At 41.4% G+C, this 15,728-nt stretch overlaps 1 protein-coding gene across 1 annotated transcript in view; it reads right to left on the bottom strand.

The window, feature by feature from the left end:
* Positions 1 to 4,596: 4,596 nt before the first annotated feature.
* Iqub (IQ motif and ubiquitin domain containing) overlaps positions 4,597 to 15,728 on the bottom strand; it is a 53,702-nt gene continuing 42,570 nt past the window's right edge. Inside the window, exons 9-12 of the mRNA XM_032906870.1 lie at positions 13,178 to 13,354; positions 9,619 to 9,867; positions 8,744 to 8,929; positions 4,597 to 5,400 (exon numbers count right to left, since the gene is read on the bottom strand). Coding sequence (XP_032762761.1) covers positions 5,215 to 5,400; positions 8,744 to 8,929; positions 9,619 to 9,867; positions 13,178 to 13,354 — 798 coding nt within the window. The 3' untranslated portion in view covers positions 4,597 to 5,214. The remainder of the gene's footprint in view (positions 5,401 to 8,743; positions 8,930 to 9,618; positions 9,868 to 13,177; positions 13,355 to 15,728) is intronic.

Here is a 15,728-nt window from a genome sequence, read left to right as displayed (position 1 = left end):
CTCAATTTCTGAGAAAAGGCTTTGCTCTGAAATCTAGACTGCCCTGGAACTCACTCATTGTACAGCCAAGGCTGACCTCAAATTCACAGCAATCCTCCAGTGTACAGGCAAATTCACAAAAGACCACACCTTGATTTTCCTACCCAAAATCACCACCTTAGCAACAAATCTACCATGCATTCACACTTAATTGGCATGGTGCCCTGTAAACTTTAAAACAACACTCCAAGTTTAAACTTTAGTCACATCTTCCCTATATAAGGAATCTCTCTACAGTTGTCTTCTCAATTTTTGACAGGGTCACTATCAAGTTATCATTTTTTTCCACCAATACTCTCAAACTTACAATATTCACGTTATGACATTCTTTGTCATCAAAGTGGCTACTATAGTCTAAATTGAAATGCCTTGGTAATTAGTTGATGTAGTAGTTTAGGTAGTGAGTGAATAGTGAGTGACCTAGCATCATTAGTGTGGTAATTCATTGGGGAATACACAATGGGAGGGCATTATTAGGAGGAAGCTAGGAGGTGGGATTTGGATGGAAAAAGTAATTCCTTGAAATTCTCTCAGTAGACTTTTATTTTTCAAAACCTAGTGTAACAAAATTCTTAAATGCTTTAACCTCCCTTCTAGTCCACCACCCATCAGAGGTAATTGAAAGGAAAGGTTAATAGGGCAAAAGAGAATGTGAATGTGTTTAGAAATAGTTCTTTGGGGCAATTCTAATCTTCGCTGTCAGGATATCAGCAGTTCATTTCACTGAAATCAGCAGCTGCTTTATCCAGAAGAAACCACAAGGCTCTGCCAATCAGTCAGAGTCTGCACAGAAGTGGCAAGAAGCTGCTGAAATATCGTAAGTTCTTTGGTGCGTTTCTCTCTAGGAAGTCAGCAAAGGCGGCAAGGCAAACCAATACCACAGTGTTGTCAGCAAAGACCAGCATCAGCAAAGCCCAACAAAGACCAGCCAAGAACAGCAAGAAAACCCAATACCTACAGCATTATCCACTGTCTGCTGTGTTATATTTATACCCTTTCCAAACACCACATGTTCTCTCAAGTATCCACTCTACCAAAATATCACATGCCCCCTTTCCAGGCAGTTTCCAGATAAACACCACATGTCTGTTCACAGAAAAACATCCTCTCATAAGACAGTTTCCAGAAAAACATCACATGACACAACTGAATCTGCAAAGAAACCAGAAATTTCCACTTCTACTTTCTGTTTGTCTGTCTGTCTCTCTGTCTCTGTCTCTGTCTCTGTCTCTGTCTCTGTCTCTGTCTCTGTCTCTCTCTCTCTCTCTCTCTCTCTCTCTCTCTCTCTCTCTCTCTCTGTCTCTCTCTCTGTTGTGGTTTGCTCTGAAGTTATCTCTGTTTGATGCTAATTCCACTGCCCCAAGGACAGCTGCCTAGTCCCTACTCAGAAGTCAGATGACTTCACCAGAACCACCTCCCCATTGAATTTGTAAAGTACAGGTGAGGGGCAGGTACAGGATAGGAGGAGGCCTGTCATTGGAGGAGAAGGAAGGATGGGCAGAAGAGAAGTTTGAAGGAGGAGGAGGAGGAGACTAGGAGAGAGAGAGAGAGGAGACAGACGGAGAGAGGGGAGAAGCCATGGCAGGTGATGTTAAGATTCTGCTCTGTGTATTTACAGGTTGTTATCAATGTTCCTAAGGGATGGATGGTACCGGGCTTTGTATGTTTAAGTGGGCAATTATATCTTACCAATTGGGTCAAAGATTATTGTGTTGTGTGTTCTTTTATGTGAGGGTTTGAGTGTAGGAAAGTGCGCGGCTGGGATGTGTTTCCGCCTAGATATCTAGCAGATATTTTGGGGGTCTGCAACCAACATTACCATTTTATTTTTGTATTTTTACAACAACAACATCTCTCTCTCTCTCTCTCTCTCTCACACACACACACACACACATACACACACACACACACACACAAAGCATATACTGAAATTAGGTAAGCAGCAGCATACATAATATATTTCCTCTTCCATAATGTTCTGTCTCACTGCAAGCAAAACGAGCACGTCCTGACAATTCCGAAAACATGAGCTCAAAGAAACCTTTCCTGGTCAGATTGTTTTTCTGAAGGATTTTGTCATAATGATGGGAAATAGAATGGAACTGAATCCTGACTTCAAGAAGATAAACAGACTAACGATATTAAAAGGAATTAAGAGTGGAATTAAGGGGAACTGGGGCAAGACTCCACCTAGCTAAGTTACCATCTTGGGAAGAGGATGTTCCTCAAGGGACTTTGCTGCCTATTCTAAATCTACAGTGCATCTGCAGTTGTACAGTGACACTTATATCATGTTACGTGGAATTATGACCTGGTTGTTTGTTTTTCCATCTGGACTTATGGAGATATGGTTGTGTGTCAAGGTGACAAGGGGTGGATTGTGATGGCTCTTCTCCATTGTCAACTTGCCTATATTTGAAATGAACTACAATCCAGAAAAGAAGGGCACAGCTGATCTATTCTATATCTTGAAGCAGAAAGAAAATATGTCTTTGATCAGTATCTTGAGACTAGAAGACACAGGCCTTTGATCTAGATCTTGAGGTGGGATGATGAATGCTTTTGATCTGGATCAACACAGGTTTAATTCAGACTTAGGCTTAGTAGCCTAAGTAGCCATGTTTATTAAGATCTATAATGAAAAGTAAATTAAAGAAAAGCTTAGGTCCAACTGTGGCGATTACAGGCCTTTAAACCCAACATTTAGTAGACAGAGCATGCGCATCTCTGAATTCAAGGCCAGCCTTTCTGCAGAAGTTCTATGACAGCAAAACTTAGGCAGTAAAGGTAACCATTGAAAACAAAAATCTGGTGAACATGTGACTGAACAAGGGGACCATGTTCCAGCCCCAGCAAGCAGTAGAACTTGGCAGCTTTGGCCATTTAGTTCTGGCTTTGGAGTCAAGAATCTCCTTCCAAGTCTAAGGAAAGTTGCTGAGGCCAAGAGGAGTGCCTGTCTGGAGGCCCAGAGAGAACACTGTGTGGAAGTGGTTATGGAATCCCCCTCCAAGACTAAAGAAAGCCACTGAAGCAATGCATGTGGCAGGGTTGTCCCTGCATGGAGGTCCAGAGAAACTTCTGTGTGAAGTTGTGAAGGTGAAGCCTGAATTGCCTTGAACACCTCAAGAGTCTAGAGATGTTAGAGCCATGGGCTAGCTGCCAAGGAAAGCTACTAACAGGGAGCAGAACCAGCCCAACAGAAAAAGTGTATCACAGTCAACGATGCTGAAAGGAATTGAGATCTGAAGAGCATTTTGACATCAGAGGTGGAAACTCAGAGTTTGGAGTTTGCCCAGCTAGTTTTGGTCTTGCTTTGGTCCAGTATCTCCTCACTACTTTTCCTTCCCTGTATTTTGGAAAGGTAATGTACATACTGTGCATGGTATGCTAGATGTATAGAGTCTTTTTATTTTGATTTTATAGGGGATTATAGTTGAAAAAGTGCATGACTCTCCGAAGAGAACTTGAACTTTAGATTTCTAAACATTTTCAGACTGTGGTAGACTATGGAGACTTTTAAATTGGACTAAATGCATTTTACATTATGTTATAACTCACGGAGTGGAATGTGGTGGTTTGAAGAGGTGTGGCCCCGTAAACTTAAGTATTTAGATGCTTGGCCATAGGGAGTGGCACTATTAGGAGGTGTGGCTTACTTGGAGGAGGTGTGACCTTGTTCACCAAGTGTATCACTGTGTAGGCGGAGTTTGGAGTCTTAAGTGCTCATGCTACACCCAGTGGGAAACATATACAGTCTCCTTGCTGCCTTCAGATCAAGATACAGAGACTCCTCCAGCACCATGTCTGCCTGTACTCTGCCATGTTTCCTGCCATGATGATAATGGACTGAGCCTCTGAAACTATAAGCCAGCCCCCATTAGATGTTGTCTTTTCTAAGAGTTGCCTTGGTCATGGAGTCTTTTTCCAGCAATGAGACCCAAACTAAGACAGCCATGTAAGGAAAAATTGTAGATATGTTAGGTACGTGTTGCTCAAATATTAAACATTTATAGAGTAAATATTTATAATGAATGTATTAATCACTAGACTTGAAAGAACACCATCTACATAGAATTGGACTAAAATGTGTTTCTTTATAGTTCTATGACATGAGGTGTGCTAGTTTGAATTATATCGTCACCTTCTGTTGTTTTTCTTTCCCAGTGCTTTCTATTTAGCTCTCCATGTCTGTTGAACCATTAACTCCACTTCCCTTCCCTCTAGAGCCATGTAAACTTTGAATCTTTTCCTTTGGTCCCAAATGGAGAAGGTAGTAGGTGCAAAGGAGGGGTGTGAGACTGAGGATTTCTTTTCTAGTCCATGAGGTTAAATTTTGCAGGCTGGCTGCTAGTCCTCTCGGTGACCTACTTATCTCCTTTCCATTCTCTCTGGGTTCCCTGGCTTCCCCATCAGATTTTGTATATCTGAAATGTGGCCCTGGATTCCTTCTGTTTCCCTACATCACATATGTCTTGGAGCAGGGCCTTTCTCGAATCATGCTATTTTGGGTGTGCCACCTTTGGATATGTCATCGTCGCCACATATTTCAGACAGATATGGAGTCAGAGTTATTGCTTACTTTATTGAGAAGCAGTGGACAGTTGATTTATCAAGTTTATGCTTCTTACAGAATCTCAACACTTCCCCGGAGGAAGCATGTAACACGACATTTCCACTGTTTGCCTTGTTTCATGGCGTGCGATGCAGATTTATGCTTATCTGTTACAGTTTCTTTTGTTGTATTATGCAGTTAACAGGTAAAAGTAGACAATAAAAGTAAAATATTCAACTACTTATCTCAAAATACAGGCTTACGTATATAGTGATTATACTCATAAAATATATGTTAAATAAGTAAATTACTTTCACAGAAGATTAAGCCAAGGTTTTGTTTCACTGATGTATTTTGACTACAAAGCACTTTTCCTCAAATGAAAATGGATAAAAATAAAAGTGTTCTCTTTCACTATTAATCTTAGTATCAAATTTATAGACTCCAAACCACCTAACACGGGTTCTTGTATACGGATGTTTTCTCTTCATATAACAAAATATTGTGAGTAAAATAAATAATAGAAATAGAAATTTATAGGTGGTTTTCCATGTTACATGACCTTTGTATTATTCTCTTCGTAAAGAACAAAAATGCTCATCATCAAATCGACATTCCTGACTCTAATTAGGTACAATCCCATGGGGTACTATGATTTTAGGAGGATTCTCTGTGGAGTATTTACTTCTGATACCTTCTATTTCATCATCCTTAAGTATAAGTGAAGCCAGCACTGGGACCTGTGAAAAATAGTTTTTAGCCAAGATATGTTTGTGCTTGATCTTGTGAATAAAAAGGCGTCCATATCCCTGCAAATAAAAGAAAATGAAGTTGAAAATACATACATACATACATATTTTGCCAGATGAAACATGACCATGTCTCAGCATCTTTATTCAACCTAGGATACTTTTCTTCTCACTTTGTTTCCTATCTTTCAGAGCTTAGGTTCTGTGATGCTTCAATTTCAAGTCTACCAGGACTCAGTGTTTCTATGTCTTTCCCTGTCTCTATCTGTCTGACTCTGTCTCTCTGTCTCTATCTGTCTCTATCTCTGTCTCTGTCTCTTTCTGTGTGTCTGTCGCTGTCTCTCTCTGTCTCTCTCTCTCTCTGTCTCTCTCTCTGTCTGTCTCCCCCTGTCTCTCTCATTCCAAACTACTGTTGTTACTAGTTCTTTCTTTATTCTTTCTCTCCTCCATTTGTATTTACAGTAATTGCCTGGTATGGCGTAGGATGTACCCAGGTTTCTATTTTATTCCAGTGGCATGAAACAAGCAACAATTTTATACATGCCTATACAGACATGCATACATACATACATACATACATACATACATACATACATACATTTGGGCAAAGCTTACAGGAAAGCATGTTAAGCCAATTTCTCAAAAAGACTCATGTATCTCATGCTCCAAGGAGGATTGAGAGACCCATGGAGTCTCTGAAGGGTGATGAGTCAGTCTGCAGAGCCCTGCAGCAGCCCCTGAACAACTAAGGGTGGAGGTGGTGGTGGTGGTGGTGGTGGCAAGTTTTATGGGGAGATGTTTTTTAATAGTGGGCTCACAGAATTGGAAGGCGGCAGAACAGAGCTGCGTGCGGTAGAGAATGCTGAATCTGTATCTGTCTTCGCTGCATCCCTGCAAGCACAAAGCACCAGCGAGCCTTGGGCCTATGGGCACCAACAGGGAGCTGTGTAGTGGCCTTGAACTCCAATGGGAAAGTGCAGGGAAGCATTACATCCCTGAGCCTACAAGCACAAAAGTCAAGCCCAGCCAGCCTTGGGGCATCAGACATCAAGGGTGGGGAGGTATACAGCAGCTGAGATTTGCATAAAACCTGCCCCTGGACACCTTGAGTAACAAGCAGTAGTGTTACCCTGACCCTGGGCAACAGTGAGGTATCTGAGATGAGTCTTGGCAATGGTTCAGGGTTCAGTATTATATGTAATATTATATACATACATATATATAGCTGACAAAGGCCGACGGGGTGGTGTGCTGCAGCCTGGAGCTCGCATACACGTGCTACCATCACCGCCACCTTCCCCATCCCGACACACTGTCCGTCTGTACAACTGACCTGGTTCTGAGCATTCCAAATTCTCTTGTTGTTGCTGTTGTGTTTGGCTCTCTGCTCTTTTGTTGCTTCTAGGGGCGGGGACGGGGGAGACTGATGTGTCTGTGTTTTGAGAGAATTCTGGAAATGCTTTGATTTGCTGCAAAGACTTGAACTATTCAGAACGGAATGGTCAGTGAGGCACAAACTGGAGACCCTGGAGAGCAGCAAAGGTTTGGAGTCAGGACCAGAGCCTCTACTCCACGTGCAGAAATGAAGAGCAACTGGTGTCCTGAGACGGCAAACGCACGTGAACGAAGCATTTAATCTGAGAGTGCAGTGATTTGATTAGGTACACAAAGGAGTTGTGCGGATTAATTGAAGAAGAACCAGAATATCAGCCTTGGGAATGAACTCCAATTTCATTGTGGGTCCTCGATGAAATGATATTGCTTAGTATTGGCTGTGCTTCCAGTGATTAAATATTTATGCAGCGGCTTAGTTTACTAAATATAACGTCTAGCACAGCTTCAATTTCTTTCTGCGCTTTCTTTCAGTCCCTAGAGTGAACGTTTTCATAGCCTGGCTTCTTGGAACTCAAAAGTTATTGGGAAAGGCTAAAACTGTAACCAGTTTCCTCCGTTTATACCACTCCCTCACCTTCCTTAATAAACAAGCAGCAGCAGCATCTTGGGACAGCACTGTTCAAAATGGCTGCGGTTGGTCCACTGCTTTGGTCTCCTTCAGAGGCATCTTAGATGGAATTAAGGGTTCCGCAATATGATAAATTGGGAGAGAAGCAGGGCTGGCTCTTGGAGACCCGCACGTGCTGTACATGGAGTGCTTCAGGAATAATTCAGGGCCCCCTCAATTTTATTCATCAGAATGCTTTACAGACTGCATCTTATGAGTTACTGAAATGGAGTCGTAGTCACGGTTTGCGGTGCTGCCATCTCCCCTAGTTAGGTGGAAGCAAATGAAGAGTGGAATCCCATATGTGTGACTCCCCAAGTTATGAATGGAATTTGACAACTGAGTACGTTTTAGGCAGACTCCTGCCAATAAACCAAAGGACAGTGTCTGGGTTCCACAATATTTATATATTGATAATAAGCAATTTTCAGGATGCAGGCACTTATTTTTGACTTTATGTTTTTAAATTAATATGCAAAAGAATAAATGCCACGACCACGTCTTCACACAGACACGTTATGCACTTTATCAGTGCTCGCCCGTCTCGTCTCTGCTTCTCTTACCACTGTGGGCTCCTCCGCTCCTCCTCCAAGGAGCTCCTCGTCATCTTTTACGTGAATTTTATTTTCAAATTTTGGACTTCGTAAGTAGAAGGAAAACATGTGCTATTCATCTTTTCAAGTCTGACTTATTTAACATTATATTCTGAATAAAACTCTAATGCACACAAGTCACACAAACATTTGTATATCCATTCATCAGTTGATTGGACCTAAGTTAATTCTATACCTTATCTGTGGTGAATAGCCACACACACACACACACACACACACACACACACACACACACGTTTACGGGTCTCTCTGGGGTGTTCAGACTTAGATCCCATCAGACATAAGCTCAGAAATGCCATAGCTGTATGATATGATAGTTGTATCACTTGTATTCCAAGGAACCTCTACTGATTTCCGTAGTGGATGCATCCCCACACCCCCACAAACACATCCTTGTCAACAAATACTTAGACAAGCCCCTGGTCTTCAGCAGGCGCTATTATAGGTACAAAAGGGATAGAAATACATGAGTGAGACAAAGTCCTTCCCAGAACTCGATGTGCAGTGGATGTGCTTGAACTTGTAAGGTAAGAATGAAATGATGCTAGAGGTTTATATAGTTGAATCCCTCATCTTTACCCAATATACTTTGGCTTCCTGTTAATTTTCGTATCTTCAATACACAGCGTCTACATCTTTTGCTGTTGTCACTCTGTATAACGCCATATAACTGTCTGTGGGTTCAACAGAAGCAGTTTGGCAGTGGTATGTTAAAGGGCATGCCAAATGCCCTGATGCAACCTGATTGGCTAAACTAAAATCTCCACGTCCACGTCCGGCGTCTTACCTTCTCAATGCTCTCTAGCTTGAGATGAGCTGTGCCTTCATCCTTGGTGAGCAGAATGCAGTTCCAGGGCGACCACTCCACGTGTTTGTTCCACCTGACCATGACCAGGTCATTGAGGTCATCCCAGGCGCTGAGGGCCGACTGCGATGCCCAGATGTTCTCTGTCAAGTACTTAATATCCTGAAGCTATAGGCCAAAAGGAGTTCAAACAGTCATTTTGTTTCCTTCTGAGTCAGTAGTTTAAATATCATATTAATTGGGGAATAAGTAAATTTTTTGAAGGGGAACAGCATCCGAAAGACTTTAGGAGTTTTTTTTTTGGGGGGGGGATGAGAGTGCCACAGCACAAACTTTGTCATCTTTCAACATCGCCCACATGAAATCTGCTATCAGATATCTCAGACATATTATTCCCTGACTGGGAATGCCAGTCTCTTATAGCCCGCATGTTTTTCTCATCTTTGCTGTCATTCTTTTTAAACATCTGTCTTCTTTTCTAAGGTGTGCTGTCTGATTTACCAGTGAATTTTCAGAGTGTAATATAGAATGTAAACACCAAGAACACATCTCTGCACGAAGCTCAGAAATGCAGTAGGTGTCCGCTTTAGGGACTCCTAACACGGTTCCCACAGCCCATAGGACCTCTCTGACGGATGGATAAATTTCACGTGCGTGGTCTGTGCGGTGACTATAGAGGCCAGAAGAGGGCGCCAGATTCCCCGCAGACGGGAGTTAGAAAGATTTGTCAACTGCCTCGTGGGTGGTGGGAACGAACCTGCCTGGGTCTTTGGAAAAACAGCCAGCGCTCTTAACCACTGAGCCATCTCTCTAGCCCCCAGCTCTATTTCATAGTTAGCGCCTTTTACAGCTCATACCTGCATTAGATAAGCAATGTGGGAGTTATCCTCATAATTGGCTTCTGAGAAGTAGAGCCGCTGAAGTAAACACTTGTATTTCAAAAATGATTCCCGCTTCTGAGTCTCATTCTCCAGGTTTACGCAGTGCCGGCAGCGGTACACACGATGCGAGGTGGGTGAGACGGAAAACTCGACAGAAGGCAAATACATTTGGCAACTGTGGCAGAAGTAAATCTTATCATAAAACTTCAGTGGGTCTTGAGGGACCTAAGAGAAAGAAAAAAGATGAAAAATCCAAGACACGTGCTAAGCAGAAGCATGAGGACTGCTTAAAATTAATTCTCAAGTCGTTCACTCTAAAAAGTCTTATTTTTCTTTTAAACATCTATTGTGTGTGAGAGACTTAAATTCCAAGCAAGATTCGTTTTCCCAGCCAAAATATTAAAAATCTATGCTACACACCAACCGCTAGACAGATGTTGGGAGAGTCTTTAGAAAATCAAATCACTGACTCTTAGCACATTTTTTAAAATATATTTTTCTCATCTACTACTGGGAACAAGTAATGGCCGTCTGCCCTCGGTGATCTCATTCAGTATCATATTGAAAGATGTTTCCTGTGTGATAAGAAAGGAAAATAAATCAATTCAAGCGGGAGAGGCAGAGGGTAACGTTTATCTCGCTGTGGTTGACCTGAGAGCTGCGCGGAGGCCGTCTGGCTGTCTTTCCCCTGTGATGTTTCCAGTGAGAAATCTGCTTCTGTCCTTATTTTTGTCCCACTGTGCACAAGCTGCTCTTTCTCCCTGGCCAGAGGTTTGCTTGGTGCCCTTTGTTCCCTGTACATCATGCTTCGCTGACTGCTCCTGACTCTCCTGAAGGGGTTTAGTTTGTTCATCAACTTCAGAAAAACGGTGGTCATTATTTTAACAGAGTGTTTCCTTTATCCTTCACTCAAATCCGAGCCTCTGACATATACTAAGGTAATTGAACTTTTCCCACGACTCGGTGGTGTTCACGTGCTTTTCATTTGTCTCCACATGTGCCAGTGTGAAAAGTTTCCATCGTGGTCTTCTGGTTCAGTGATTTCTGTCTTCATCATCAGTGTCGCCTATCTGCACTTAATTTAATCAACTGTGGTTTTCCAGCTCAAGTGTTTTCTTCTTCAGAAGTTTTACGACATATCTTGAATGTCTTCGCTTAATTTCTGAACCTATAAAAACTTATGAACTGACGGAATGTCGTTTTCAGCTAATTCTAACATTTGTCATTTGAGTAATGATTTGGTAATGATTTAAGTAACGTTTTACTTATCACATTTTATGTATCTCATCTGGTTTTGGATGGTAGGCATTACGAAGTTTACCTTAATTGTGGATATTTTTATTCCCATTAATAGCCTTATACATTTTTCTGAGGATTGGTTAAATTACTTATAGCGGTTTGATTAGTTAATGTCTTGGTTTTAAGTTTGTATTTTTTTTTTTAAATCAAGAGTAAAGCAGCTCATTTGGGGCTAATCACTTCCCAATATTGAGTCCGTCCCCTCCGTGTGCCTGCCAGTTACTCCATGAACTGGAGTGTTCCGTTCTGCCTTGGGATCAGACAACATGTCACTAGCTTTGTGTTAAGTGTTGAATGCTGTTACCATTTATCCTTTAAGGAGCGTCTCTCGTCACCTGTTGTCCTCACATTCAGACACGGGGGGGGGGGGGGAGAACTCAGATGAATATGTAAGAGGGACTCTGTTGTCCTGTGAACTTCTATCCTGTGCAATCCACTCATTTTCAGCCCTGTGCCCTTGAAGCTTCTGTCACATGGGTGTGAGGGACATAGACAGCCTCGTTCTCTCAATCCAGCTTAAGGACCCCTTCACCCTCGTGCTCTAGAATGGTGCAGGCTCTCCTTCATCAAACGCGACCAACACAGGCTTATTTCACTTATTTCCCTTCTTCCAGGAGCCACAATCTTCCAGTGCCTTCTAGCTAATGTCTTGAAAAACCTTGTTTAACTTTCTTTACCTCGGGCAGGTAGGCAACTCCAAGCTAGCCCATGGTGGCCAGAAATTTCAAAAAGTGATGTTATATATGACCAAGGAGTCATGACAGTTCGGTGAAGAATTATCTTTTTAAAAAAATTATGAAAACGGTTGATGAGGTTAAACTTTGACTTGACTAATACTTGTAGCTTAAGAAGAAAAAAAAACCTCAAAATAAGTCAAGGCCCCAGTTGTAAATCGGGATGGGAAAAAAAAAAAAACTATTGTAAGAAAACAGAAAACAAGCATTGTTCCTCTAAGTGAAAAGAATCAGGTTCCTGCATCTCCGGACTGTCTCTCCGGCTTCTGAACTGTAGCAGCCTGGAACGCAGCAGAGCATGGGCAAACCTCAAATGTAATGAGTAGGAGGAAGCCCGTCTTAGAAAACTGCATGTGATTCCATGAGAGAATTATTCCATTTGCAAGGCATTCTGGGACAAATAGAGCCATCAAAATAAAATACATGTCTGCTAAGAGCTGACAGCAGGGCTGTCTGTGAGGGCTAAATTTTCTTGGGACTGTATGTATTGCTAGTTACGTGACTTTATGTATTATTAAAACTGACCTGGAAGAGGTGAACTTTTTATCAAAGAAATTTCTGAAGCAGTAATATAACGTGATATAATGATATAGAGTACAAATCCTCTTATTTCATTGCTGCAAATTTATAAACCAACTTAGACAGGAGAAGAATTGAAGTGAGACAATAGGAAACTTTTCTCCCAGTCTTCTGGACAGCATAATCATGTTTAATTAATTAAAGAAGAATATGAACAGTAAGTGCTTTTTATTTTTCTAGATTTTGTCTATATTATGAGGTTTTTTGTTTCGCTAACATTCTAAAGATAGCTTCCTAGATGATAATTCTAAAAATAATCTTACCACTATAACTCTTTAGCGGAACTTCCCAATTTACTAAAAGTGTCTTACATAGCTTTGTAAGAAAACAATGAGGTATGCACATGCTCCAGACAGAGACCTAATCATACTGGTATGAGAGGGCATAATGTAACTCAAATTCAAGCCCTATTTGTAGTTCTTCAGGCTGTCTTTATGGTTCCAGTCACTGATACCATAAGTCACTTACCATAAGTTGGGTAAGTCCTACAGACTGACAGACATGGCACGTAGGGGGAATTGGAGAAATGGAAAGGCATACTTTCTCTGAGACCTCATGAGACAGGATGAAGAGTTTGATTTTTGAAAATGAGTGAGAGTTGGCAAGATCAAACTAAGCATAGTATTCCAGGTGGGGGCAACTGTTGGTCCAAGGGCTGGGGGTGTGAGAGACCACAGCACCTCCAACACTACGCCACAACCGGACAGTCAGTTCAGCCCTTAGAAAAGAATTGAGGCAGAAAATTCACATGCCAAAGAGGTTAAGAGGAGAGCTTAGTTTGTCTACAGAATGATAAGCCTGGAGAGCTCAGCAAAACGTCTTGCTTAGATTTTTCAATAAAGTGCAGGGACAAACTTAGACTATCTTTCAACTAATGATTTAACATCTTAGGATCTCCAAAGTCAGTACAGTACGGAGAGTACCTTAAGGTGTTTTGCGACTTCTGGGTTAAACAGAGGAGTTTTGATATAGTGAATAAAGAGTGTTGTGATTCTTTTCCTGAGTCCTTCGAGATTATGAGGTTTAACTCCTCTCATCATAAGGTCAACTTCTCTGTCAATCAATTCTAGGATTTCTTGGGTCAGTTTACACTCATGTTCCTAAAAAAGAAAAAGTTCTCAGTATAATTATTTTAAATCACTATTTTTAAAACTACCACCCAAACAAACTGGAATCCACATTTCAAAACACTTTAAAAGGTGATGGGAGTAAAAATTGCCACAACCAGTTAGAGGCCAAATTAGTATTAAATAGTTAGTTTGATAATAGGCAACATATAACCAACCCAGCGACTCCTTATGTAGGTGCTTTTGAGAAAAGTATCTGCAGAACTATTGTTCACAGTAGCCAAAAGTTAGAAACAACTAGAGTAAATTGTTAGCAAGTTCGATAGATAGATAGATAGATAGAGATAGAGATAGAGATATAAAGGCTGATCAATTAATGGACCTTATGGAAATGAGTAAGCTATAGGATAGCTGTAAATATTAGTGTTTAAATCTTATAAAGTAAGTAAGCAAAATGAAGAAGGTATGAACTGGTACACGCAGGATAATTTCACAATCGGTCAAAACTGAAAATGCTGAGCCAAGTTATTTATAGGCTTGTACAGAGGAGTGAAAATCATGAAGAGAAACCAAGGAAAAGACAGAAAAGACACTGGTGAAAATGGCTGTCCCTTGGTGATTACTTCAAGGAGACAAAAGGAAGTGGAAAAGGAGGAAGAAAGGTGGCAAAGGGGTGCAAAACGCATATAGTTTACAGTGATGAGCTGTGCTGTTCAACACTGCTACACTATGTATTTTGCACACGTCTGTCATACCCTCCAATACTTTTTTAGTAAAGTACTAAAACTGGATGGTTTGAACAGTTAAACATAACATGAGAGCTCGGGGCTTAGGATGGTGTTGTTAAGCAGTAAAACAGTCGTATGTCCACTCCACTCTCTGGATGGGACACAGTTTGTGTGGGAAAGACACCGGGTGAGGGGACTGACTGTAAGGCAATGCTCTTTCTTACTTTCTCATACTTGGTATTAATAATAAGTTGAAGAGTTGAAATCGGTGGTGCCTCACCCTGGAAAGCATTTTAGAAGGGCCTTGGAGAAAACAGATTTTTCATTAATCCTGCTTTCATGCTTAAAGATCTAGTTTAGCTCTCTGAAATGGCACCTTACTTATATAGTCACATACTCATGATCTCTGTGTAGGGGTGTGTGTGTGTGTGTGTGTGTGTGTGTGTGTGTGTGTTCTTCTCTCTGAACCTCTAAGTTATCCTAATGTATACTCAGGTTTAAAATCCATTGGTCTTTATTACTACATATTTGAGTAGACACATATACATAAGTAGCTTATATAAGGTTGTAACAAGTGAACAGAGTCAGAATTTGAATTACATTTATACCTTTATCTTTCTTCAAAATACTGCTAAATAAATTTACATACAGATAGCTTAAGTTAAACAAATTCAAATTCATGCATTGTGTTTGGAGTTCATGCCTTGCCTGTTTAGCCAACAAGGTCCTAATTGTCAAGTAGGAGTATTTCTACTGTATTCCTACATTCATTCTCTCTCTCTCTCTCTCTCTCTCTCTCTCTCTCTCTCTCTCTCTCTCTCTCTCTCTCTCCCTCCCTCCCTCCCCCCCGAACTGGGTGACCCTTATTTCTTACCTCTGTACCTTGGCTTCCCTTTTGCTATCTAAGGAGGTTTCCACCACCACCTTTACAAAGGTAATCCAGAACAAAGGCAGCATGTCCTCTGCTCTCTGGGCAGAGAAACACAAACCTGTGAGCCAATTCCCTAACTCTGTAATGTGTCTTAAAACCTTTGTGTATCTGGGTTCTGATTCTTCTCAATCCAAGGTGAGGAGACATTAAAATGTATAGAAGAAGAAACACAGGGGAATCTGCTGCGGCCGCGATGCCGGAAAGTACAGCAGAGTCTGTACTTTGTTCATTAACCTCACTACTATAATTTTATTCCCGAGAATCGGAAAGGGGGAGGCATTTGTGCAAATTGTAGGAACTGATCGCAAAGCAGTAAGTAGATATCAGAGCAGCAGCAACCTGGGTTCTGTAGCGGCATTGGAAGCGCTCACTCGCCCCCTCATGGTGAGTCATGGGAAGACAGCTCTCAACTCGATCACTTTGGAGCTCTGCTTCTGAAGACTTGTCTAGTTGGCCAGGGCAAACTCAAATCCTTAGTTCAGTGAAACAAGAGATCAGTCCTACCCCTTGCGCTGACACTGGGCAAATCCTCAAGGCGGGTCCAACTTCAAGATTCTGGTGAAACTATCGCGACTGCTACGGTTCTAAGAGTCCGAAATTAACCCTGGAGTTTTTTTCTCTTCCGAGCAAGGACAATAGTCTTATCTGCTTTCTATACCTGAGCATGCCTCTGGAAACTTCTGAACCGAAACTAATGTGGAAGTCAATTTCAGACTACATGGCATCATCCACTATCTTAATTTTCATT

The sequence above is a fragment of the Rattus rattus genome, chromosome 6 (assembly GCF_011064425.1).
Source record: "Rattus rattus isolate New Zealand chromosome 6, Rrattus_CSIRO_v1, whole genome shotgun sequence".
Lineage (NCBI taxonomy): Eukaryota > Metazoa > Chordata > Mammalia > Rodentia > Muridae > Rattus > Rattus rattus.
This window is presented reverse-complemented; position numbering and strand designations above follow the sequence as displayed.